This window comes from Pipistrellus kuhlii, unplaced genomic scaffold (genome assembly GCF_014108245.1).
Source record: "Pipistrellus kuhlii isolate mPipKuh1 unplaced genomic scaffold, mPipKuh1.p scaffold_m20_p_2, whole genome shotgun sequence".
Taxonomy (NCBI): domain Eukaryota; kingdom Metazoa; phylum Chordata; class Mammalia; order Chiroptera; family Vespertilionidae; genus Pipistrellus; species Pipistrellus kuhlii.
In genome coordinates this window covers 179,362,879-179,389,149 of record NW_023425515.1, presented here as the reverse complement: position 1 = coordinate 179,389,149, position 26,271 = coordinate 179,362,879, and the positions used below count along the sequence as shown (strand labels likewise).

Sequence of the window (26,271 nt, the reverse complement as noted above, 5' to 3'; positions counted from 1 at the left end):
CTTAGAAAATTACATATGGGTGATAAATCAGAGCCCCAGGTATAGTCAGAGACAAAGTCATTATAGCAAAGCGACCCCATAATTTGGGATTATAAAATTAATTCAGAAAGAATGAACACAAAACAGAAGAGACTTCCATTAGAGTTAAAATCCGAGAAAGGGTCTGAAGCAGAGGAAACAAAAACCATTTCAAATGCAATGTAGACGCAGCTTCAGGACTGGAATGTGATTGAGGAATAATAATAAAAGCTTTGGTCAATGAGTGGCCTCAGCATGGCTGATGCAAGAGGACAGAAAGTATGGCAACAGAAAGTAGAGGTCCTTACTGAACCAAAAATATTAGTCATGCCCTAACCAGTTTGGCTCGGTGGATAGAGCGTCATCCTGCAGACTGAAAGGTCCCAGGTTTGATTCTGATCAAGGGCATGTACCTTGGTTGTGGGCACATCCGAGTAGGGGGTGTGCAGGAGGCAGCTGATCGATGTTTCTCTCTCATCGATGTTTCTAACTATCTCCTTTTCTCTCTGTAAAAAAAATCAATAAAATATATTTAGGGGGGAAAATACTAGTCATAGGGGAGGGAGGAATAAACTCAGCCATGGGGAGCAGGCCTAAGCCAGCAGTCAGACATCATGAGCATTGCCACAGAGATGGGAGAGGCTCTTGCTACTGCCGCTGGCATTCCAGCTGTGAGCCTGGCTTCTGGCTGAGCAGCGCTCCCCCTGTGAGAGCACACTGACCACCAGGGGGCAGCTCCTGTGCTGAGGGTCTGCCCCCTGGTGGTCATTGTGCATCATAGCAACCAGTCCTTCAGCCTTCGGTCAATTTGCATATTAGCTTTTTAATAGGACATATTAAAAATAACTAAATAAATAAGCTCTGGCACAGCCTGGTAGAGTCAAAAGAAGATATTATAGTACCCTGGTGCTAAGTTTTACCTTTCTAAGTAAAGTTTCAAAAGTGGTCAATAACATATTCCCTTTTAAAAGTGGTCAATAACATATTCCATTGTTTGTCAGAGAGAAGCTGCATCATGTTGAAGACCAGTGGTATAAAGAGGTAGAAACAATGTGTTGAGGAGTGGGAGAGAGGACTCTGAGCTGAGCTGAAGAAGCAATGCTTTCGCTAGGAAGTGGCGTTTCAAAGCCTTCTCTCAGGCCACAAACATGAATGAAGACACTGAATGCTGGGTAGGATTTCAGTAGGCAGAGATTTGCAGAGGGAACTTCTGGAAGAAAGGCTTGAAGGCCAGAACATCAGGCTAGGTGGCATGTGGCAGAAGACGAAGATGTGGGACCCTATCTTCAAATAACTCAGAATCCAAAGGGTCAGATAAGACCTGCCCACAGAAAATTATAATACAAGGTAGAAAGTGACGGGTCTTATAAAGGAGATCCAAATCTCAAGTGCCCTGGGTGAGATTAATTTCCTTCTCCCAAGAAGTTGGAGGCAGTAGACCAAGCCATACGGGGCATCTTTGGAATCAGAAGCCTAGACTCCGAAGTCCCAGAGGGGACCTTGTAGGTCATTTAGTCCACTTGCTCCAGCCATGATTCTCTATTCAGAGTAAACAATGGCTTTAAAATTGAAACAAAAAGTGGATCTCTGAAGAAACACTGTGAAGGAAGAGAATCTGTGGGAAGGGTACGGAAGATTCAATCAGCTTACAGGTGCTGAGGGGCTGGTGGAAGAGACTTTCTCCCAAAGGGAGAGTTGAAGGCCGGGAAAGGAATGAGATCAAGGACGGAGACTATGTCTGGATAGATGAGGGATACAAACAAACTAGGGAAGCATCCATGTTCCAGGGGTGGGAGGATAAAGGGGGCCAGAGAGGTGAGAAAAGATCCAGTGGACCGCCTTATTAGAAAGTTTCTAGAAACGGATGGCAGGGATGAAAAAAGGACCCGAGACTCAAAGGAGCAGTAGGGAGAGACACCTGCAGCAATAGGGACTAAGTTGGACTGGGCGGTTGTTGCCAAGGACATTTCAAAGAAGGAAGGCTTTCCCAGAGACCCTACAAATAAGGTGGATTCTCTGTGTCTGATACATTTTAAGGGCGGAGTCCTCCCGGAGACCAGGGGTACAGGGGTGTGTGCCCAGATCTGGCTCTACAATTAGCACCACCTCTCCTGAACCCTAAACCAGTCCCTCCAGGAACTGAAAAGCTACAGAACGTACTTGGGAGGGATTTCACACCTGGCTCCACGGCCCAGCCCGGTGAAGTCCCGTTTCATCATGCAGCTCGTAATGACTCTCCGGGCCGTCACTCTCGTCCGGCATTGAGTCAACAATCTGACTAAAATCCCTTTGGCAAAAGTTTGCAGCATTCGTGGTGCCGGGCTGACTACAGCTCCCAGAGTTCCCGGGCGCTGCCCGGCGCGGATTGGCTGGGCCACTGGCTCCTGAGGAGGGTGTCGCCCCGCCCCCCTAGGAAACAGGCCCCTGATTGGCTGCGGCGCGGGGCTCCTGTGTCCCCGCCCTCCGCCGGGGACCGCAGCGGCGCCGCCGGTGTCAGAGCGGCGCAGGCTGGCAGTTCCGCGGCGGGGATGCCGAGCAGCGCCGCGTCCGCCGGCAGCGCTCGCCACTGCGGACCTGAGGGGCGCCCCGGGCCGTGAGACACAGCGCGCCGCGGCCAGTCCCGGGCTTCCGAGCCCGCCCGCCCGCCCTCCGGGAGCCGGACGCCAGGCGAGTGCAGCGAGGCAGCGGCCGTTCCTGGACTCTGAGAGGGAGAGGCACCCCGGCTTCTAGAACCTCCCCTGCGGCCCCCGGTCCCGGCTTCCTGAGGGCGTCCGGCCGCCACCCCCTCCGGCGCCCGGGTCGGTGCCCGGGTCGGCGCCCGGGTCGGCGGCCCGTTGCGGCCGGGTCCTGGCGCACACCATGATCGTCGCGGACTCGGAGTGCCGCCCGGAGCTGCAGGGCTACCTGCCGTTCTCCCGGGGCGGCGGCGGCGGCGGCGGCAGCAGCAGCAGCAGCAGCAGCAGCCCGGGGGCCGGGGAGGTAAGCAGCGGCCGCGCCACTTTTCCCTCGAACCCCGAGCCTCGTCCGAGCTCCGGGCTCGCCTGGGCTGAGCCGGTGCGCAGCCCCCGCCCCCCTCCGCCCCCCCGTTTCCTCCGCCCCCGGCTCGGGAAGGGGGAGTGCAGCGCGTAAACCCCGAGCGGGGTTGCATCAACTGGCAGCCTCGACCCTCTCCGCCCCTCCCCTCCCCCCGGGCGTGCGGAGCCCTCGGCCCCCGCGGATCCCGGCCAATGAGCGGAGAGAGAGCCTTCTCCAGCGGCCTGGGGTTTGGGCTCGGGCCGTGGGAGTCGTCAAGTCCGGGCAAATCTCCGCCGCGGCGGCCCGACCCTCCTCCTCCCCCCCCACTCCTCCCGGAGGCTCCGGTCCCCGGGCCGGCGGGCGGGCGGGCGGGCGGGCGGCTCCTTCTAGGTGGGATGCGTCCCCGCTCCCGTCCCCCCGCCTCCCCCACCTGCACCCCAGTTTGGGAGGGGGCGCCGTTGCTTCCGGGCCTTGGCCGGCTCCCGGGGACGCGGCGGCGGCCAGAGCTCTGGGGAGAAGGGAGCACCCCGGCCACAGCTCCCACATCCAGCGCGGACTGGGCTGTGCTCTGCCGAGTGGTCTGAGGTCTCAGAAGTTTGCTTCGCAGGGACCCCCTTTGCAGGGAGGCTGGGACTGAGGCTGGGCCTCCTCTGACAATTCGCCTCCCCTAGGCCCCCACCCCCCACCCCCACCGTCACCACCGCCATCGATAATGGATAGATATCATCGTATAAAGCACCCATTAGATTCCAGGCTCGGGTTTTGCCTTTTCTCGGAGTCCTCCGGACTAAACTAGCAAAATACTAGGATGAGCTACATACACTGCAGTCCCATTTTACAGGAGGAGAAATCGAGGTCCAGGAGGGAGGATGGAGACGCTCTCTTCACTACCAGCCCAGAGGAGCTCATGTATTTTGTTTGGCCCGGGCGCCTCTAGGATTTCCGAACGTGCTTGGCACTGCAGGGAGCTTTGTTTGTTTCTTCGGTTTTCTGGCCTGGAGAGTGGCACCAGGGGTCACTGCGGCTGGGAGCCAGGCACTTGCTCGTACTAAACGGCCATCCTGGGCAAACGGCGGGGCCCCTCTGAGCATCGTGGTGTCTGGGGAGGTCCTGCCTCCAGCAGTGGATGGGTGTGCCCTGCGGTTTCCGTGACTCTGTTTACCCTTCCCCATCGTGGTTTAGGAGCCACAGGTGGGGGAATAAAACCTGCTTCTGCCCATTCTCAGCTGTGTGACTTTGACCAAGCCACTCCACTCTGAGTCTGCTCCCTTCTTTGTGAGAAAATGGAAATACAGCCCGGCGGGCAGGGCCCCGTAGTTGTGCATCCACCTATGAACCAGGAGGTCGCAGTTTGATTCCCGGTCAGGGCACATGCCTGGTATCAATGATTCTCTCTCATCATTGATGCTTCTGTCTCTCTCTCCCTTTCCCTTCCTCTCTGAAATAAAAAAATATATATATTTTTAAAAATGGAAATACAGTTAAATCCTAATTTAACATGGTCTGTAGGTTCTATGACTATGCAAAAATGATGCATAAGGAACCTAACCTTACCATAGGCTAATTGGTAACAATGTTGAATGAAACAATGTTATTTAAGAACCTGGTGTAATTTTTTTTTTTAAGATCTTTTCATTGATTTTTTTAAGGAGAAAGAGAAACATCATTGGTTGCCTTCTGTATGTGCCCTGACAAGATCAAACCCGCAACCCAGGTATGTGCTCTGACTAGGAATCAACCGGCAACCTTTCAGTGCACAGGACGATGCTCAACCTACTGAGCCACACCGGCCAGGCTGTGGTATTTATTAAGAGCACCTAGCCCGGCCAGGCTGGCTCGATTGGTTGAGCACATTCCTTCCTGGGTGGCAGGTTCGATCTCAGGTCAGGGCCTGTATGGAAGGCAACCGATCGATTTTTCCCTCCCTCTCTCTAAGCATATCCTCAGGTGAGGCTTAGCAATAGTAATAATAACAATAAGAGCACCTGGGCAGAGCTCTGAGTTCAAGGACTGGCCCTCCCACTCACTTGCTGTGTGAACGTGGCCAAGTGATCACTCCTCAGACCTGCATCTTCCTTTCAGATCCAATAGCATCTCCGAGGGACTGTTGGGAGAATTGACTGAGAATACAAAGGCCAAAGCACAATACCTGGAACACAGCAACCTTGTCAGAAACGCTGGCTCTTGTAGGATGTGGCCATCATCCGTTCATATCTCTTCCCCAGAGTCTCACAGGGTGTGCTGAGGAGAGTTGGTCCCTGCCTCTTGGGGACCGTGCCTGGGAAGCGGTCTGGGCAAGCTGTGAGGGAGTGGCCCTTCGATGGAAGAAGCCACAGGTCTGAGAGGGCAAGTGGGTGATGTCTGAACCCTCTACATATTTTCTCTTAAAGAGGACCTTGGGAGGATGTCTGCATTAAGAGGGCTCCTTAGAAGACAGCAAGTGCGGAACTTACAAAGCCTGGAAGCCGAGGTCCAAGGGAAGACCCACCTGTATGGGCCCCTCAGCCACCATCACTTCACACACCCTTTCAAGTATTGTCAGTATGTGCTCAGGGCTCTGATTAGGCTCAAGAATCACTTCCTCAAACATCATGTCCGCAGGGACGCCTCCCCCCTCAATAGATAAGGCCCCTCTGCATATCCTCTCCCAGGCCCCCTTCTCCTTTGTAGGAGCTTTTTATCCCAGTGACAGTGTGACAGCTGTATAATCGGGCATGTCTCGTCTGCTGCCCTTGCTGGGCTGGAAACACTCTGTAGGCCACATCCCCGGCACTGTGCTTAGCACCTAGTGAGTGCTGGTAACTGTTTGCCCCTCCTGGCTTAGCTGACCCTTGTGAACTGTGAGGCTTTGACGTTGGATCTGAGCCGTGCTTGTCTGGAGCAGGACTCAGAAAGAGCTCCCGTGAGCTGTCTCTGAAGAAGGGATAATAGGACCTATTTCCCTCCACTTGGTTGGGAGAAATCAGCCAGATCAGATGTGTAAAGCTCTTAGCCTAGTCCCCGCCCAGGGTAAGTTTGAGGCACCACGCACACTCCCCTCCCCCAAGGCTGGTCCGAGGCTGCTTGGCTATGTGTCCCTCTCAGGTGTAAGCCCAGGCATGTATCTGGGTTCAGCAGACCGTAGCTGCTCACGGGGTGGGGGTGGGGACGGGGACGGGGGTGGGGGAGTCTCTGCCCTTTCCCAGCTGGCAGAGTGACTTCGCAGGTGTCTGTCGCTGAGTCCTGGGGCTGCAGGCTGTGCACAGGATACCAGGGCTAAAGGCCGGGGCTACTCCAAGAGGCTGAGTTTAAATCTCAGACAGACTGGCCCCCTGTCATCTGGTACTTAACCTTTGGAACCTTAGTCTTTCCTCGGGTGCAAAATAGAGATCCCCACCCCCACCCCAAAACTGATGAAGATTAGATGGAAACTGTGTACAAGTGCCTAAGCGAATAGAAGGACTAACCTTTAGCAAGCACTTAAATTCGGAGCCAGGCACTGAGCTCTGAGGTGGTTATCCTCTTTTCACAACTTGCCTGGAACCCTCCCAGAGGGCTGACTCCTTAGTGTTCTTGCTGCCCTGAGGGACCCCCTCAGTTGGAACTATAGGAGCAGTAACCGGTGATCTTCCCTCTGCCCCTACTAGCCGTGTTATTGTGGTAGGTCACCTTCCCCCTCTGTTTCCTTTCTTTAATCTATAACCTGGGGTGAGGGAGAGGATTTTCCTTTAACATGTGTGCTGAAACTGCACTGTCCAGTATGGTAGCCCTTAGCCACATGTGGCTATTTACATTTTGATAACTTTTGAAAACTAAAATTCAGGTTTTAGTTGCACTAGTGACATTTCAAATGCTCAGCCCCCATGGCTAGGGGCTACCATCTTTGACATGCAGATAGACTGCCCCTTCATTGCCGAAAGTTCTGTTGGACTGCTCTGTGCCAGACACTGGGGTTAAAAACAGGGAAGTAGTTCCAGTGTGCACCCTCAAGGTAAGAAACGGTGCAGGATGACAGGTGCTGTGATTGGGGGTACTGGATCTCGGGGGATATGGGCAGGGGAGAAGGAGCTCCTCAATCCTGGTGACCCCCAGATGCAAAGCCTTGGGGCTGCTGAGACCTTGAGAAGTTCAGAGAATGGGAATAGTGTCTGCTGTTGAAGAAACCTGGTTTGGATCCCAATTTTGCTACCTCCTTGGCTGAGTGACTAAAAGTGACTCTCTCTGAGCCCTCCTCCTCATCTGTAAAACAGGCATCTTAGTAGTAGTTCTTGCCTTAAAGTGCGTGTGAAATACAAGCTTAGCCAATGGTAGTCATGGTTGTTATCTACCATCATCATCATCATCATTATTATTATTGTTGTTGTTGACTCCCTGTCCCAGGGAACAGGGGAGAGCTGATTCAGAGGCATCATCTCTTGGCATCTCCTGCCCTGTCTGCTTCCTCTGAAGTTCTGGGTGTCAAGGTCAGAGAAGCATTCCTAGTATCAGAGCACTGGTTAGAATCTACTTGGACTTGCCTTCAAAGCTTTGCAATTTCTGTTCTGAGTGGAATGCTGGCCCTGCTGCCTAATCAATTCATTTAGATATTTGATATTTAGATATCAGCTCAAAAGTTACCTCGTCCTGGCTCAGTGGTTTTCTCTGTCTACTCGGCCTACAAGATTGCATATCACCCACCCCGACCCCATCATTGCTTTATTTAATTTACTTCATATAATCTATGATTTGAAATCCTAGTCATAATTTGTTTATTTGTGATTATAAATTCTGTGAAAGCTGAGACTTTGTCTTTTTACTCCTGTACTGTTGCTACCCAAAATGTAGACATCAAAAACATTTGTTGAATGCACAGATTAATTTTGGCTCCACCTGGAAAGCTCTTAGCCCACTGCCTTACAAACCCTGGCTATAAACTATGCTGTGCCCACCCAATGAAATTATAATTGCTGGAGGCAGAACCTTATTGTTAATCTTCACCTGGGGATATTTTCCCATTGATTTTATAGAGAGTGGAAGAGAGAGGGAGAGACAGAGAGAAACACTGATGTGAGAGAAACACATCTATGGGTTGTCTCCTGTATGCGCCGGACCAGGGCAGGCCCGGGCTTGGGCCCAGGCAGGAAAGGAGCCTGCAACCAACATGCCTGCCCTTGACCAGAATCAAACCCAGGACCCTTTGGCTCACCGGCTAATATGCTGTATACTGAGCCAGACCGGATGGCGCACACTGGTATTTTGTAAAAGCTTTCAAAGGGACTCTGGAGTATTGCTTGGGTTGAGATGTCATTGTTTGAAAAATGATAGCTGATTTCTATTCAGTGCTTACTGTGATAGAGGTACAGAGGTGAGGGCATTATCTCATTAAATCCTTATAACTACCCAGTAAAAGCAGGTACTATTAGCCATTATTAGTTGAGGAAACTGAGGCTCACATAGGTAGGAGGTGGTGGAGATGTCATTGGAGCCTAGGCAGTTGTCAGAGCCCCTAACTTTTACTGTACTCGATCCTCATCCTCATCAGGGCTGACAGTGTTGTTGGATCCAGACTTATCACCTAAGACCCACAGGTGACAGCTCGTGGGGCAGACCTTAGAGTGAAATGGGACTCCCAGGGCTGTTCCCTGTACCTCGCTAGCACTCTAGTGGGCCTTCTATCCCCCCAACCCCCAAACCCCAGTTCCACCCTGCCCTTCCCCACCCCACCTGGCTGTGGTTTTCTCTCTGTCCTCACGTCCCCTGAGGGGGAGGCCCTTTTTGTGGAGTCAGCAATTCTTATCTCCCACACAGAGCTGTTAGGCTTTTTCTCTTTGGTGAGGGAGGAGGGGAAGCTGGAACAGGAGTGCTTGGGGCTTCTGGTGGTTTCTATGCTAGACTTGGACCCGCCTGGCCTGGTAGCTCCCAGAAGTGTGGGCTGAAAGGGACCTGGGTTATCAGCCCAGCTATCGTCTCTGTCCCAGAGAGTTTAGGTTACTTTCTCAGGGGCACACAGCAAGTTAGTGGCAGAATTATTCACATGGGGACTTCCAGGTCCCGTTGTTCTTTCCCTGTCCGCTTTCAGAGCCCCGACTCTGCCTTCCTCAGGGGCGTTTTGACCCTCTGAGAAGGAAGGTGCAGTTATTTAGTTCCTGGAAAGGTAGGTCCATTGCTAATAAGTCTGGATTTTACTGAGATGGGGAGAGTTATTTCTGTTTCTGTCCAGTGAAGGTATAACTGCTTTGGGTAATGTTTCTCACTCTCTCTTTTAATCCTCACTCAAAAATTTTCCATGATTTTTAGAAGAGTGAAGGGGCCGGGGAGAAACAGAGAGAAAGAAACTATTGATGTGAGAGACACATTAATTGGTTGCTGACCAGGGCTGGTGTTTGAGCCTGCAGCCAAGGTACATGCCCTTGACTTGAATCATATCCGGGACCCTTCAGTCTGCAGGCCAATCTCTGAGCTAAACCGAATAGGGCCGGGTAGACTCTTTCTGAGGCCAGGCCAGTGCTGAGAGTCCCCCTTGCAGTTACTAAAGCAAATGAATAAGTAAAACATCCTCTGTGAACCTCACCTCTAGGCCTAGGAGCAGATTTAATGAGCACATCATTGGTGGTTTCCAAAGAAGCTCCAATATGTGCATGTCGGAAGAGCTGCTGCTGTCAGCCACGCATGCCCTGTGCCTCTGTGCTTTCTTTGTGTTCTTAATTCATAGCTAGTATGAATGACCTGGCCCCGCTGTCCACAGAAAGTGATCTGGCAGTAGGGAGACCTAATTCACACAAGTTAGAAGACAATGTTTTCAGAAGCAAAAGCACTGGGAACGAGGGATCACAGAGGAGGGTCTGAAAGAAGTTTCCCTGGCCCTGGAAGACTGTAAAAGTTAGCTCTGCAAAAGGAATGGCTAGTGGGAGGACTGGGCCGGATTCCCTCTAACTTATCTCAAAGGTAAGGGAGGTGGAGACAGAGTTTTAAGCCAGTTGATCAGATTTGCACATAACGTTGACTCTGGCGATAGAAAGGTTGCCCTCTTTAGAAACCACCAAGGTCACATACTAAGTCTGCTCCTATTCCAAGAGTTGGTGCTCAGGGGGCATTTTTTTTTAAAAAAATATATATTTTATTGATATCTTACAGAGAGGAAGGGAGAGAGATAGAGAGCTAGAAACGTCTATGAGAGAGAAACATCGACCAGCTGCCTCTTGCACACCCCCTACCGGGAATGTGCCCACAACCAATGTACATGCCCTTGACCAGAATCGACCCTGGGATCCTTCAGTCCACAGACTGACGCTCTCCCACTGAGCCAAACCGGTTTCGGCAGGGGGCATGTTTTATTTATTATTATTTTTTTGTTAATTTGGTAGAGGAATGGGTAGGGTAGGGCAGGGAGATCATTGGTGAGCCTGTAGTTGGTAGTCCAGACAAGAGATGGTAGCGGTCTGAGAGGTGGTGATGGTGAGAGGGATGAAGAAATGACCATTTGAGAGACTGCAGCTGCACCCTGGGAATCTCGGTAACCTGGTTTCCGGATGTAAGTGAGGGGGTTCTTGCATGGATTCTCCGGGGCTTCCAGGAAGGTGGTCTCCTGGAGATGTGCAGGATGGTGGCTGTGTACTCCCCTTTCCCAGGCCCTCCCTACCCCGCACTGGGCTCCTGAGTCCCTGCCCAGTTTCTGAGGAGCCCAGCCTGTGGGGCAAGCCCTCTGTTTGCTCTCTCTCCACCCACCAAACGGGTGCGTATCTCCCAAATGACTCCTCCGGGCAGGTTACATCAGAAAGGAGGTTTTCAAATTCACTGTAGTCCCCTGGGTAAGAGAAAACCAGAGAGCACTTTCCTTTTCCTCCCCTCTTGAACCTCCAACTAACCATGCTGTGTTTCCTTCTAGGAGCAGAGGATGAGGTGGGCTCGGGGGGGCCCTCGCGGGCCCAGCGCCTTCATCCCCGTGGAGGAGGTAAGCCTGGAAGGGTTAGGAATTGTTGGTCGCTGGGAAGTCGGAACATGGAACACTGAGTTGGTGTCTCTTGAAATAGCAGTTTTGAAGCTATCCCTTCGGGTTCCTGACTCAGACCAGCTCTAGGAAGCAGGCACATTAACCCCATTTTGCTGGGAAGGAACAGGCTCAAAGAGATACAGTGGCCATAGCGCAGCTAGGAAATGAACAAACGTTCGATTCCCAGAACAAGGCCTGCTTTTCCTCAAGAAGGTAGAACCATCTGTGTTTATCTTCTCATTCTTGACTGTGCATATATTAAAGTTTTATTTTACTTCAGTAGTATATGTTCATTATAAAAAACTTTCCAATGTTTCAGAATCTCCTTCTCCCCTGTGAAGTAAGCAGTGTTACTTAACCATTTGCCATTGTTTTCTGGTGTGTGTTTTCTGCCCCATACAGAACCAGGGTCATAGTTTACAGCATGTTTTTGGGGGGAGTTTATTGTTTTGCTCTGTTTTCTCACTTACTACAACAGAGACCTCTTTCACTTACTGAGTCTCATCATTCTTTTTTTCTCCATGTTTTTAGCAGATAGCAATTGGATGATTAATCTGTGTCCGGTACTGTCCTGGGTGCTGGGGACACCACAGATAATAAGACAGACAAAAATCCTTGCTGTCATGGAACTGATATTCTAGTGTGGAGTTGGTGTGTGTGGGTGCCTTCAAAGCACATGCACAGAAAATTTCTAAATAATAGTTTTCTTCTTTTTCTTTGGAAAGAACTGTTTTCTTGTCCCCTTTTCTCTCCTGAACATGTAGGCCAAGTAGTTAATGAACTGTTAACAAATGTCTAAGCCCCCAGTTCCCTCCACCCTTTGTAAATGGAAAATAAACAACCACTAGCTAGTTATTCATGTCTGCAGCCCAGAATATGAAGCTCAAGTGTTGTGCTTGTATTTTATATTTTCATTTAGAAATAACCACTCCTGCCTTAGCCAGTTTGGCTTAGGGGATAGAGTGTTGGTCTGCAGACTGAGAGGTCCCGAGTGCAATTCCAGTCAAGGGCATATGCCTGGGTTGTGGGCTCAATCCCCAGTGTGTGTGTGTGGGGGGGGGGGGGAGTTGTAGGAGGCAGCTGATCAATGATTCTCTCATTATTGATGTTTCTCTCCCTCTCCCTCTCCCTCTCCTCTCTCCATTCTCGGAAATCAAAAAAGAAAGAACCACTCCTCTTAAAATAAAGAAAAGAAATAGGCTTTGGGGTCAATCTGGATTTGAATCCTGGTTTTGTCATTTACTAGATCTGTAACCTTGAGCAAGGAATGAAACTTCTCTGGGCCTTGATTTCCTCGTCTGTCAGTGGAGGGAAAGTAGTGTTCACCGCACAAGATAATGGGGAAAAACCAATGAGGTAATGCAGGGGACGCTCTAAACTCAGCCCTCGGCGGAGATAGCACTCGGGAAGGCTCAGCTATTTTGCCCCCACTCTCCTTGGCTGTGCAGTTTTGCACTGTTAAAACCGAAGCTCCATGAAGGCCAGAGATAACTGTATTTTCATCTCTGTGCCTGAGTTTTTCTATCTAAAAATGGAGAATAGAATTATCTCATACTTGTAAGAATTAAATGAGTAAATACATATAAAGTGCTCAAACAGTGCTTGGCACCTGGTAAGCATTATCAAAGTATTGGTTATTATTATGTAAGATATTTGGTAAGTATTTGATCACTTAATGAAATACCTTTTACTCTCTGACTCTCTTTTGGGACACGGTTGTTTTCAGTTTCTTGCTATTATAATCCCGCTGTAATGAATGTGCTGGTCTCTTTGGGAGGAAGGACGAGAGCGGAACCCATCCTCTCCTCACCTTTGCTTGGCAGGTCCTTCAGGAGGGAGCTGAGAGCCTCGAGCAGAACCTGGGGCTGGAGGCACTGATGTCCTGTGGGCGCGTGGACAACCTGGCAGTGGTGATGGGCCTGCACCCTGACTACCTTAGCAGATTCTGGCGCCTGCACTACCTACTGCTGCACACAGATGGGCCCCTGGCCAGCTCCTGGCGCCACTACATTGCCATCATGGTGAGCCTGTCTGACCCTGAGTCTCCTAGGGTGGCCACCTGGTGGGGGGTTCGGTCCCCAGATCTCTTAGCTGGGGACTTTCCGAACTGATTCCGTAGATGATGAGGAGGAGAAAGCCCTGGCTTTATTTGACTACAGAATTTTAAAAAAGAGGCATCTTTAGTGCCTGTGCCACAGCTTGGGAAACTGGGGCATAAAGGAGTAAATGACCTGCCCAAGGTCACAACAAGCCAGTGGCAGAGCTGGGGTTAGAACCCAAATTCCCTGCCTCTCAAGCAACAATGAGATCTAGGATGTCACCTTCCACGGGGTACTCGCGCTGAATGGGGCACAGAGAGAATAGCATGACCTAAGCTCACACTATGTGTGCCCTTACCTCCATAGGCTGCTGCTCGCCACCAGTGCTCCTACCTGGTGGGCTCCCACATGGCCGAGTTTCTGCAGACTGGCGGTGACCCGGAGTGGCTGCTTGGCCTCCACCGGGCCCCTGAGAAGTTACGCAAGCTTAATGAGATCAACAAGTTGCTGGCACATCGCCCATGGCTCATCACCAAGGAGCACATCCAGGTACAGTGGGTAGAGATACAGGTCCCCGAGGCAGCACAGGGGCTGGGCTGGGGTCTGGCAGTCAGCCCGGGGGCAGGCACTGAGCACGTCTGGCCTTCTTTCCTCTCCAGGCCTTGCTGAAGACGGGTGAGCACAGCTGGTCCCTGGCGGAGCTCATCCAGGCCCTGGTCCTGCTCACCCACTGCCACTCACTGGCCTCCTTCGTGTTTGGCTGTGGCATCCTCCCCGAGGGGGACCTGGAGGGCAGCCCTGTGCCCCAGGCACCTTCACCCCCCAGCGAGCAGAGCAGCCCCCCCAGCAGAGACTCACTGAACAATTCCGGGGTAAGTCACCGGCCCGGGATGGGGGGTGGGGGGTGCATGCGGAGCTGGCATGGCCTGTTGTCCCTAGACAGAAGCCACTGCTTCACCGCCTCCCAGAGATAAGCCTTAGAGAAGTTGTTTGACTTTGAAGTTCCACTTCCTCATCTATCCGGTGAGGACAAAGACCACTGCTTCATAACGAGCTGTGAGGACCAGATGAAAGAACCATGTCACTGGCCCCTCAACGTGCAGCTCCAAGACTTAAAGTCTCCTGGCTTTACTGCTTTCAGAATACAGAGTTTGCTGCTTATTCTGTAAGGCGGCCTTGTTTGTTTTATTTAGAAAACACAGCTATTTTAAAAGTCCCTTACCTGTGAGGGTAATTGATGCTCAGAGAAGACATGTCTGCTCTGTAGTTTTGTGTTTTTTAAATTATTGATTGATCTGAGACAGACAGAGAGAGGATCATCTATTTGTTGTCTCATTTATGCATTCATTGGTTGATTCTTGTATGTGCCCTGACCAGGGGTCAGACCCACAACGTGGTGTATCAGGATGACGCTCCAACCAAATGAGCTACCTGGGCCAGGGCTGACTCTGGAGCTTCTTAAACTTCCCCGTTCAGAAGGCCTGGCCTGTGGGAAAGGTGTGTGGACTGTCTTGGGGTAGCCGGGAGGAGCGGACTGCCATCTTCGGTCTCCCCTGCAGAGCTTCGAGGCCGCTCGGGATGTGGAGGCTTTGCTGGAGCGCATGAGGCAGCTGCAGGAGAGCCTGCTGCGGGACGAGGGAGCGTCTCAGGAGGAGATGGAGAGCCGCTTTGAGCTGGAGAAGTCGGAGAGCCTGCTGGTGACCCCCTCGGGTACGGGATCACAGGCGTCCAGGTTCTAGGGCCTGCCCCCTTCTTCTGCCACCTCTGCTGAGGAGCAGCCCCTCTGGGTGCTGCATCCCTTGTATGTTGGGGTCAGACCTCAGTTTGAATCTGCCTGTGTGAGGCTTCCTGTCCGAGGGACCACTAATAACTCACTTCCTGCTTTGGGGCCTGTCTCCTCACACATAAAGGATTGATGTGTAGGGTAAATGGAACAGAAAAGCAAAGCTCTTCACACGGAGCCCAGCCCAGCATGCGTGGCTCCATAAATAACTACTGCTGCCATGACTGTTATTATTACTGGGGCCTCAGCCCTGGGCCTGACTCGCCCCCTCCCATTGGAATCCTGGCTCCACTCGCGGTAGGGAGGAGCTCTCTCTGGCCTTAGACTGCGTGGCCTGGCCCCACTCTGATGGTTCCTCAGGAGTGAAGATCTCTGAGCCCCATGCCTTGGCCTCACGGTGACCTCTTTCTCATATTCTCAGCTGACATCCTGGAGTCCTCTCCACACCCAGACATGCTGTGCTTCGTGGAAGACCCCACTTTCGGATACGAGGACTTCACCCGGCGAGGGACTCAGGCGCCTCCCACCTTCCGTGCCCAGGTGGGTCTCCCACTGGTCTGGCATTGCTCCTGATTTACAGTCAAGGAGAGGGTGGTCTGTGTGATAGAGTGGGTACCTTCTCTCCCTTGAGAGAAGTGGGAGACTCTGGATCATGAAGGGACCCATCTGTGCCCTAAGTGCATCCCTCTTGGCTTCTCCAGCCCAGACTAAGCAGTAGCTTAGATTTGTGGGGTGGGGAGGTGTGCTCCAGAGGATGGGGTCTCTCTGGCCAGCCTTGGGCCGTTTATTGATCCCTTCTCTTGTTCCTCAGGATTATACCTGGGAAGACCATGGCTACTCCCTGATCCAGAGGCTCTACCCGGAGGGTGGGCAGCTGCTGGATGAGAAGTTCCAGGCAGCCTACAGCCTCACCTACAACACCATGGCCATGCACAGCGGAGTGGACACCTCCATGCTCCGCAGGGCCATCTGGAACTACATCCACTGCGTCTTCGGCATCAGGTAGGCACACGTCTCCTCATCCAGGACGTGTGTGCACTGCACGTCCTGAGACTGCACTCACAGTGGTTTCCTTTTTTTGTTTTTTTCTTTTCCTTTCTTTCTGCCTATGCTATTTTTCAAAACAAATTTTTTTCTTTGCTGATTACAAAAGATAATAAATGTGCTTACTGTTTGAACTTTATAAATGAAACACTTTAATCCCACTCCATAGAGATAACTGTATATATAATCAGAGAGAGAGAGGGGGAGCGAGAGAGAAATACCAGTGATGAGAGAGAATAATTGATCGGCTGCCTCCTGAATGCCCCACACTGGCCAAGAATCAAACCGTGATTTGGTTCATAGGTAGATGCTCATCACTGATCCACGCAGGCTGGGCTATGACCTTTTTCTATATTGCTTCTTTTCTTTCTTATGTAATTGCTTTTGTATAGTTGAAATTATAATTTCATTAAAAAATATATATATATATTTGATGTTTGTAAAAAGATGCAGCCTGATTTTTAGTAAATTTAGAAAACATAACAAAAAGAAGAAAATAAAAACTATCCATGATAACCATCCTTTCCTCTTCTTGTCAAGTATTTCCTTCCTGTCTGTTTTCCATGAACAAATAACCAAAACATACATATAATTTTATGAAAACAATATTTTCTTGCGTGTCACTTATTTTACTTAATCAGACATGAGCACATTTTAGTGAACCATGATTCTTTTCTCACTTTTCTCATTTAACAGTTTAGTTCAAGCATCCAAAAAAAAAAAATCCCCCAGTTTTTAGAAGGGCATAAATGTGAATCATATTTCACTGGGTTAATCATATTTCACTGGGTGGGTTGAGTTGTACTTAATTGGCTGCCATCCCGCTGGTCATTGTCAGGTTTCTAACTCAGAGAAGGCCAAGGATGGATAGGCACGGCTAGTTCCTGCCCAGCTCTCACGTCCAGGATCTTCCATTCTCCAACATGATCCTTAATCTGGTACCTTGTCTACTGCCTGTCTTCCAGTTTTTAGCCCGTCTTTCCCATCCAGTTCGATTTGAGATGACTCACTGGCTCACAGGACTGGCGAATGAGAAAGTAGCTTCTAGACTGCTCACCAACTTGCTCTTTGACTTGAACAATTTAATTGTCTTCTCCAGGCCTTAGTTTGCCCATCTATAAAATTAGTACCAGCTCCCTTTTTCCCTTTCCACCTCCCTTATCCGGGGAAAATACTTGCACTCACCTCCTGTCCCATCTCCCATGGCCTTTACTGCTAAGTAGTAAATATGACCTTGGAGCCAGGTAGAACTGAAACCCGTTCCCACCTGTGTGACCTAGGACAAGTGACTTCACTTCTCTGAATCTCAGTTTCATCTACAAAACGAGGCTGATGAATACAGCATACTGTATGTAATAGCTTTGTATACAGTAGTGTACAATAGTTTTAAGAACTCCTTGAGTATATGTTCACATGGTACGTAGTTGATACCAAATAAGGCATGCTTATTCTCTATCCATTCCTTGGTCTATGATATATGACATCAGCTATTTTTCTAAGAGGAACCAAGCTTCTAGTTGCTTCCTCCCTTCTGCCTTTTCTTGCTGCTCTCTGTTCCTTCTTTCACAGGGTGGGGCTGGAACAGGGGAGCCAGTTCTGGAAGCTGAGGGTGAGTGGTGTGTTGGGCCTTTTCCTCCAGGTATGACGACTATGACTACGGGGAGGTGAACCAGCTCCTGGAGCGGAACCTCAAGGTCTATATCAAGACAGTGGCCTGCTACCCAGAGAAGACCACCCGGAGGATGTACAGGCTCTTCTGGAGGCACTTCCGCCACTCGGAGAAGGTACGGAGGCGGGGGGACTGGACAAGCCCGGCCAGGAGAGGGCAAGGGGTCGACCCAGTGAGGTAGCCAGACTGAGTCTGCACTGCCAGGTAGAATACCTGAGTATATGGTATTGGGTTTAAGTACTCCTCCACAAAGTGATTTCAGACTCCACTGACTCGCCCATAAGATGGGAATGTGCTTTGCAGGGTCCTCCATGGCAGCCAGCAGGATCTGGGTTGAAATCATAACGCTGTCACTCAGTAGAAGTAGAACCTTGGGCAAGTCGAGCCTTTTTACTTTGACAATGGGAATAAACACCACCCGCATTTCGATTGCTGGGAGGATGAGATGGGAAAATGAATGTCAACTTCCAATCCCGAAACCGTGCTCAGTGGCAGCTCTTACTTTAGCTTTGGGGGATAAAGAGATGAGTCACAACAAGGATGAAGATGCTTGAAATTCCTGAGCAGTCCTTGCCCCACAGCGCTCAGAGCCTTAGGAAATAGAAGGATTAGATGAGTGGTCAGGGGTGGCGGCAGCGTGGGAGGGATGGGGACGGCGAGGACCGACGTCCTTTGCTGACAAGCCCTCCTCTGTGCCCCAGGTCCACGTGAACTTGCTGCTCCTGGAGGCCCGCATGCAAGCCGCCCTGCTCTATGCCCTCCGTGCCATCACCCGCTACATGACCTGACTCCCACACAGGACCTGGGCCCGGAGCCGCTAACTCTCGAGGCACCCTCCTCTCTGCAAGAACTTCTCTGTCCGGAGACAGACCCAATCCCTTTCTGCCCCACGCCCACCCGCCACACTCTGGGGGTGGGCTTTTGTGTGAGGTGCAGCCCCCGAGCCACACCCTACAGTTTCTCACTGAAGGACAGGATCTCTGGGATCTCAGCGTTGGCCCTGGGAGCTGGAAGAGGACTAGCAGATCGCCAGGGGCCGTGCCCTCTTCCTACCCCTGAGCCCAGAGGCAGAGGCACAGGAAGTACAATGGGCCGAGTTCGGATTTATGTACCTCCAGGTTGGGCCCACCACAAGCACTGTGGCTGGAAAGGTCCCCACTGGCCCCGGGGGGAGAGGGGCAAACACCGCCAGGGACTGACACTCCGAGCAGCTCTCCTTTTCCTCCGTCATCCGATTCCATTCCCTCTCATCTGCCATTAACCCATCAATGTGAAAGTCAGGGTCACAGCTGGCCTGTGCGTCCGCCTCCCCAAAAACCTCTTCAAAGCCCCTTGTTTCCTGATGGCCCCAATCCTATTTCATTTCCTTTTCTCCCACGCCTGGTGGTGGTGAGGCCCCGGGAGAGACGAAGCACATTAAAAAAGTAGACTATCTCTAGAGAATTTAAGTAGCTTTTTGGTCACTTTGCCTTTTGAAGTGTAGGGAGTATTCGATTATAAATCCTCTGTATTTTGGTCCTTTATGGATGAAGTCCAAACCTCTTCAGGGCCTCACCTCTAAAGGTGTGAGCAGGAGGAGGGGGCAGTCTGTTCTCCTCAGAGCTCGCACCTCTTCTGTCTCCCGGGCTCCACTGCGGATATTTGCCAAAACCTCGATCCTTTCTCGGTGGCACGTGGCCCAGTGGGAGAGCTCGGAGACCCCAGGGTTGTTCGGGCCCTGCCACTGGCCAGGGGGCCATGGCTATGTTGCCAAACCTCCTTGACCCCCATTTCCTCCGTTTCAGACTAGGGAAGGACACTTTTCATGCCTGGGTTTCTCAGGCCAACCTGCCAGCAGTGAACTGCACATCGAGCAGGATTTGGAAGGTCCTCCGGGACTCCCACTCTTGCGGTCAGTCTCCCGGCTGCCTTCCAAGGACCACCCAGATTCTGTCCCCTCTCCTCAGTTTTAGGTGGATTACTTAGAGGCAGGAGCAGCCAAGGACTGACCCCAGGCACTTTCTATAGCAAACAAGCTGTGAATTACGACTTCCTAGCCCTTCTTCAGGCAGTACGTGCCTCCTCTCCTCTCTGGCCGGTGAGGAGGGGACTGAAGAAGGGCGAGGGCCAACATGCTGCTTGCTTCTGACCCTCCTCGCTGGGGTGGGGCAGGAAAGGAGCCTGGTCGGTGGGCCACATTTCATACCCATGCGGGCATGGGGAAGCGACTGGCACCCTCAGACCTCCCCGCCCTCCCACAGTGACGCTGGGCAGGAGGGAAGAGGTCCAGCCTGGGTTTGGAGTCTGGAGAGGACAAGATGGCTGTAAATGTTCTGTGGGTGGACAGGGAGGGGTATTCAGTGTTCAAGTGCAGAAGTCTTTGGCTTTCCTACCAGTTCTGTATAATGAGAAATAAAAGTTCACCAAGGTTTTGTTTTGTACTGCTTGTTAATGGGCTCTTTTTTTCTGTTAACTAAGGTTCATGGTTCACCTCTTAGCAGGAAGTTGTGATTGCATCATGGACTTGACCTGCTAGCCCCAACCCTACTGGGCACTTGTGCCCAGTGATGGCATGATTGGGAGTGGTTGGCATTGAAACTTCTGTACCTTCATTATCTAGTCCTTTCACCCATTTGTAGCGGGCCAGGCACTATGGAATTACAATGGCATGTTTTTTTGTTTGTTTGTTTTTTTCACTAAACCTGGCCCTTGACTGGGTACTTGGAGGCCATTTCTCTGAATCTGCGAGGGAATTGGGACAGAGGTAGTGACATTGCTGAGAACATGTGGTTAGTAAGGGGGGAAGCCCCATTCCGGCTGGGGGCTGCTTGACCCTCAGGCCTGGGCATTTAGCCTTCCTATTTTTTCCACTATTAGGCTCCCCTATGGCAGAGGCGGACTGTTTGAGAATCTCTGGGGTCCCCCTTCTGTCCCCTGCCCCACCACATTATGCTTATCTGCTTCTCATCCTTCCCTCTTTAGCACCAAGGAGATAGAACTGGGCATAAGGGAGAGAGATGTGACTCCCTAGCCCCAGGCTGTGCCAGTGCCATTTTGTAGCTTTTGAACTCGGATCATGACTAAGAGTTAAGCCCTCTCCTGCTGTCTTCCCCCCTTGCCTTCAAAAATGAAAATGACCTCCTCCAGGAAGCCTTCCCTGACTGACTTCATGTTCCCTTTTCTTTCTACCCTTTTCATTTTTGCAGTGTTCTCACATTTGTTCTTCCTTCTACAGTCATTTAAGAGCATGTGAAAGTAAATAAGATCTGGAGTACAAAACTTGGATCTGGACTGACTCAGTCACTTACCCTGGGGCGAGGGGATGCAGGGAGGTGTCAATCAACTGCCTCAAGTTTCCTCTCCCATGAAAACAGCGTTTTCTCTTCCAGGTAGCACCACGTAGTGACTGTTGTCAGAAGTATTCAAATTTAATCTCTTTTTTCATACTTACCCGGGGTTCACAAACTTTTTGTGCTTCGGAATCTCTTAAAGGACAGTGGTTGGAGGTGGAGCTCAGAAACTGGCGTCTCTAACAGCTTCCTGGTGTGCTGATGCCCAGACCATGCTTTCACTCAGTAGATGTTGTGTGCACACAGTATGTAAATGTCCTGGACACAGAACAGTGGACAAAACAGGCACGGTTCCTGCTCCCGTGGCATTTGCTGTCTAGTGCAGGAGACAGACGTTGGATCATTACACAACTAATTATGTCATTGTGATGGGCACCTCCAAGGAGAAATACAAGGTGCTTAAAGAGCATTTACAACCTAACAGCAGAGCTTTTTCTTCCAATGAAACACGTTGGACTTTTGCAGACACTAAAACACACCCAAGAAGACCAGTTTCCCACCCAATGAAGCACCTTGGAGCCCAAGGGCTCCGTGGAACAGTTGGAAAACTACATTCCTCCAGTGGGTGCTGTGGTGAGCATCCAAGACGTGTCTCTCCTTCCTTCCCCCTCCCCCACTCAACCAGGAAAAGCCTCAGGGGAGGCCCTCTCTGGCTGCCTAGCTCATGGCTATGCCCCTTCAGGCATTCTGCCTCCATGACTGACTGGAGGGACGAGTCTACAAAGGCCTGGCCCCTTTACCTCCATTGGAACAACTCGAAGGACTCTCCCAGCTCCAGTGCTCCCTTCGGGACCAGCAAGGCCTCCACTGCAGCCCCATTTCTTCTGTCAGCCCTGTTTCCCACTTCCTATGACATTGGCCTCCAGTGTGTACCCCCTGTGTGCAAATTTCCATCTCAAGAGTCTGCTTACCAAGGAAGGTACTTGACCTAAAACACTCTCATATTACAGATGGTGAAAATACAGACCAGAGAGGGGAAATGACTTGCTTGAGGCCACACCTGGGCCTTCAGATCCTCCTCAAAGTTTGTCACCACTCTGCGTCAGTCCTACAACTTCCTGTCTTTACTTCTCTTCCTGAGGTTGGAGGCAACAGCTGCAATGCTGGAAAGGCCATCCCCACGCTCACGGCTGGAGACCTTGGGCAGATCACTTCCCCTCTCCGGGGACGTTAAATATGTGCTGCCCGAAGGCTCCTGGTCTCTCAAGTCCGCCTGTGCGTGGTGCCCCTGCTCCTGAGAAAAACCATGGCTCAGCTGGTTCCAGCAGCAGCAATTCTCCCCGTGTCTGAGTCACCGCTGACCTCACTGTTGGTTCCGGCTGCGGGGAGCCATGAGCTTCAGTCCCAGTTCTGAGCAGCTAAACTCGCATGTCAAGAAGGAACCCCTTTTCTTTTTCCTTTTTTAAAAAAATATACCGTGCCGAAACCGGTTTGGCTCAGTGGTAGAGCGTCGGTCTGCGGACTGAAAGGTCCCAGGTTCGATTCGGGTCAGGGGCATGTACGGTGGTTGTGGGCACATCCCCGGTAGGGGATGTGCAAGAGGCAGCTGGTCGATGTTTCTCTCTCATCGATGTTTCTAGCTCTCTATCTCTCTCCCTTCCTCTCTGTAATAAATCAATAAAATATATTAAAAAAATATATATACCGTATTTTCCGGCATATAAGACAACCGGGCATATAAGAGGACCCCCTAATTTTACAGTTAAAACAAAGGTTTAGGCCTATATTTGCTGTATAAGACTACCCCCCACTTCCGAGGCAACACCAGTTCTTTTTTTAATAGACGGCCTCTCTGACTCTGGCCAATCTGAGCAGGCTTTTTTTCCTTTCAAAAGTCATTTTATACGCTGGAAAATACAGTATTTTATTGATTTTTTCTAGAGAGAGGAGAGGAGAGATAGACAGCTAGAAACATCGATGAGAGAGAGACATCGACCAGCTGCCTCCTTCACACCCCACCCCAGGGATGTGCCCGCAACCAATGTACATGCCCTTGACCGGAATCGAACCCGGGACCTTTCAGTCCACAGACTGACCCTTTATCTACTGAGCCAAACCGGTTTCGGCAGGAACCCCTTTTCTTTGTTCGTGTCGAGTGCTTGTTTTGTGCCAGACACTGCTAGATGCCGGCAGTACAGCGATGAACGAGACACACACAGTCCTGGCCCTCCTGGGCCTTAAAGTCTATTGGGAAAGATGAGCATCACACAAAACCTTGTGGTGAGTCCTGGGAGAAGAAAAGCACAGGGAGGGCCTGGCCAGTTTGGCTCAATGGATGGAGCTTCGACCTGCGGACTGAGAGGTCCCAGGCTCGATTCCGGTCAAGGGCACGTACCTTGGTTGCGGGCACATCCCCAGTGGGAGGTGTGCGGGAGGCAGCTGATAGATGTTTCTCTCTCAGTTTCTAACTTTCTGTCCCTCTCCCTTCCTCTCTGTAAAAAAAAAATCAATAAAATATATTTTTTTTTAAAGAAGAAGAGGCACAGGGAGCTATGAGAAATACAGCAGGGGAAACCCCACATTCAGAGTGAGAGTTCCCAGAGAAATACCCTGGATCTAAAATAAGACAGGATGGGAGGGAAGAGAGAAGTGCGGGACAAAGTCAAGCAGAGGAAACAGCATGGGAGAAGATGGGAGGCAGAGGAGGAGGCAGCCTGACAGGGACGGAGGGGCAGAGAGAATGTGAGAAAGGGTGAGGCTAAGGAGGAAGCCCACGGCAGGTCTGGCATGTTAAGGACTTTGGACTTTATCATATGGGCAGCGAAAAGTCTTCAAAGGAAATTGTGTTATTTATTACAAAATAGATGTTATGAACTGCTCATGTCCCCCTCCAATTCATATGTTGTAACCCCAATCCCTGTGTGCTGGTGTGTGGAGATGGGGCCTTTGGGAGGTGACTAAGGCATGATCATGAAACCCTCATAATGGGGATAAGGGCCCTTAGAAGAGAGAACGAAGAGATCTCCCCCCTCCTCTTCCTTCCCTCTGGCTCCCTTCCCTGTGAGGACATAACCAAGACAGGGCTCTTATCAGAAACTAATTGGCTGATACCTTGACCTTGGACTTCCCAGTTTCCAGAACTTTAAGAAACACATTTTTGTTGTTTAAGGCACTCACTCCAAGGTATTTTTGTTATAGCAGCCCAAACTGACTAAGACAATAGATAATATTTCTTAGAAGAAGAAGTAGACAAAGTAATAGGGCTTATTTAGGACTTATTATGAGCCAAGCACTCCACTAGGTACTTCTCAGCCAGGACCTCATGACCTCATTTAATCCAACAGCCCTATACAGTAGAGCCTATTATGATCTATTATCTCCTTTTTATAGGTGGGCATAATTGGATTCAAAAGTCCTCTCATCCAAAGAGGGTTCTCCCACCCCCTCGCCCCCAGAGCATACATTTACCTCCTTTGATCTAAGCTTACCAATTGCATCTGTGTTTCCAAGACATTTCTTTTTGTCCAATATTATAACTATTTGTGTGGCTCACTCATCTCTCCCCATTCGATTGATTGCAAGCCCGTAGAGCAGGACTGCCATGTCGTAGAGGCTGAGCAAATAAATTAGCTGTGGAGTCCTAGCCGGTTTGGCTCAGTGGATAGAGCATTGGCCTGCAGACTGAAGGGTCCTGGGTTCAATTCTGGTCAAGGACATGGACCTCAGTTGCAGGCTCCTCGCTGGCCCAGGCACTGGTCGGGGCACATGCAGGAGGCTACCAATGGATGTGTTTCTCTCACATCAATGTTTCTCTCTGTCTTTCCCGCTCTTCCACTCTTTCTAAAAAATCAAAGGAAAAATATTCTTGGGTGAGGTGTGGAATATGTTTGTATCCGCCAGGATGCCTGGTCTGGTGCTGGTCCTGGCAGCGGTGTTGCAGGAATCACAGCCTCCGCGTGCTGTGGACTCGGCCTCTGCCCGGGCTGTCTTTTCCTGGCTGGTTGTCTGTTGTGCCGCCAGCTCTCAGACACTGTGTCAGTCTGGTGTTGGTCTCGGGGGAAAAGCGTGGACTTTGGAACCAGACAGATGAGCCTCAAATCTGAACACAAGTCCATCTGGAATGAGGCAGAGTATAAATAAACAGAACCAAGTATATGACCTTTGATACTTTTCTTTAATTTCCTCATCTACAAAATGGGAACATTACCATACAAAGTTATGGTTGTCAGGATCAACTGAGAAAATGCTTCCAGAGAGCCTGTTTTCATTTCCTTCCTCCCTTTGGTGGAAGATTGGGATTAGGCCAATGTTGTCTTCTTAGACTAAAAACCTCAGTTTTCACATCTGTGAAATGGGACTTGTGAAATGCAAGATAACATAGCATTCCCACAACCTGGAATGTTCTTCTCCAGACCTGTGTGGGGCTAGCTGTGTCTAAATCTTAAGTTCTCACTTTACTATAATCTCGTCAGAGTCCTGACGGGATTCTTGCTTCTCAATCTATTATAGCTCCACTCCCTCCCGTTTCTTTTCTCTTTAACACCTGTCATTATCTTCATTCTTTCTTATCTGCCTCTTTGTTCACTGTTGTAACCCCAGTGTCTACCATAGTCCAAGAGTAAGTGTTCAATAAATGCTTTTTAATTGCAATAAATGTTAATTGATTGCTTGTTTTATTATTCAGGGACTATTCTAGGTAATCCTGTCCACAACCCTGGGACATAGGCAGGCAACGATTTACCCATTGTACGGTTGTGGCTGATGAAGTCTAGCAATAGTAATACTTCCCCAGGAATTTCCCAAGGAAAGCAGCAGGGGTTCTAGACATGTTGGCTAGTGCTATTTCTACCCTCCCCTCCACTGCAGGATATGGGAAGGAGCATTGGAGGCCCAGGTTCTGGGCTCTGTTCCAATCTGTGGCTATAGGATTTAGGTAAGTTTCTTTCCTTCCTGAGCCTTATTTTCCCCAACTTTAAAATGGGAAGAATAAATCAATAAAAAACTTTTTTTTTTTTTTAAATGGGAAGAGTAATCTTTGCTCTTCCTGGTTGATGGTTAAGATGAGAATCAGATGAGATAATGGGCTGAAAGCACTTCATAAACTGAAAACACTCTACCTGTTTATTGAGGGTTTTTAAATATTAATATGCAGCCCTAGATGGTTTGGCTCAGTGGATAGAGCATTAGCCTGCAGACTGAAGGGTCCCAGGTTCAATTCCAGTCCAGGGCACATGTCTGGGTTGCAGGCTTGATCCCCAGTAGGCAGAGGCAGCCAATCAGTGATTCTCTCTCATCATTGATGTTTCTATCTCTCCCTCCCTTCCCCTCTGAAATCAATAAAAATATAGTTTTAAAATATTAATATGCAGAATTAACATTTACTTCAAAGATAAATCTCTGGACTGGAGAAGCCAGGGAAGTTTCCTAGAAGCCATGTCATTTCAGATAGGACTTAAACATAGGTTAGATTTTGAGAAACCAAAATG

The 26,271-nt window shown here is 50.3% G+C and overlaps 1 protein-coding gene across 6 annotated transcripts; it reads left to right on the top strand.

Annotated features, from left to right (window-relative positions):
- The first annotated feature begins 1,825 nt into the window (after nucleotides 1–1,825).
- Nucleotides 1,826–19,936, top strand: SESN2 (sestrin 2). Of its 6 annotated transcripts, none has more exons than XM_036444833.2 (10): nucleotides 1,826–1,833; nucleotides 10,877–10,942; nucleotides 12,805–13,002; nucleotides 13,387–13,569; nucleotides 13,680–13,892; nucleotides 14,580–14,730; nucleotides 15,225–15,343; nucleotides 15,615–15,805; nucleotides 17,487–17,631; nucleotides 18,218–19,936. In XM_036444833.2, exons 2-10 carry the CDS (start codon nucleotides 10,886–10,888, stop codon nucleotides 18,302–18,304), a joined length of 1,344 nt encoding a protein of 447 aa, XP_036300726.1. In that variant the 5' UTR covers nucleotides 1,826–1,833; nucleotides 10,877–10,885; the 3' UTR covers nucleotides 18,305–19,936. The 6 variants fall into 6 exon arrangements, with proteins under 6 accessions (XP_036300726.1, XP_036300723.1, XP_036300725.1 ...); XM_036444830.1 differs by having other exon boundaries at nucleotides 1,827–1,833; nucleotides 12,763–13,002; XM_036444828.2 differs by lacking the exon at nucleotides 1,826–1,833 and adding an exon at nucleotides 2,465–2,997 and having other exon boundaries at nucleotides 12,763–13,002.
- The last annotated feature ends 6,335 nt before the right edge of the window (nucleotides 19,937–26,271 follow it).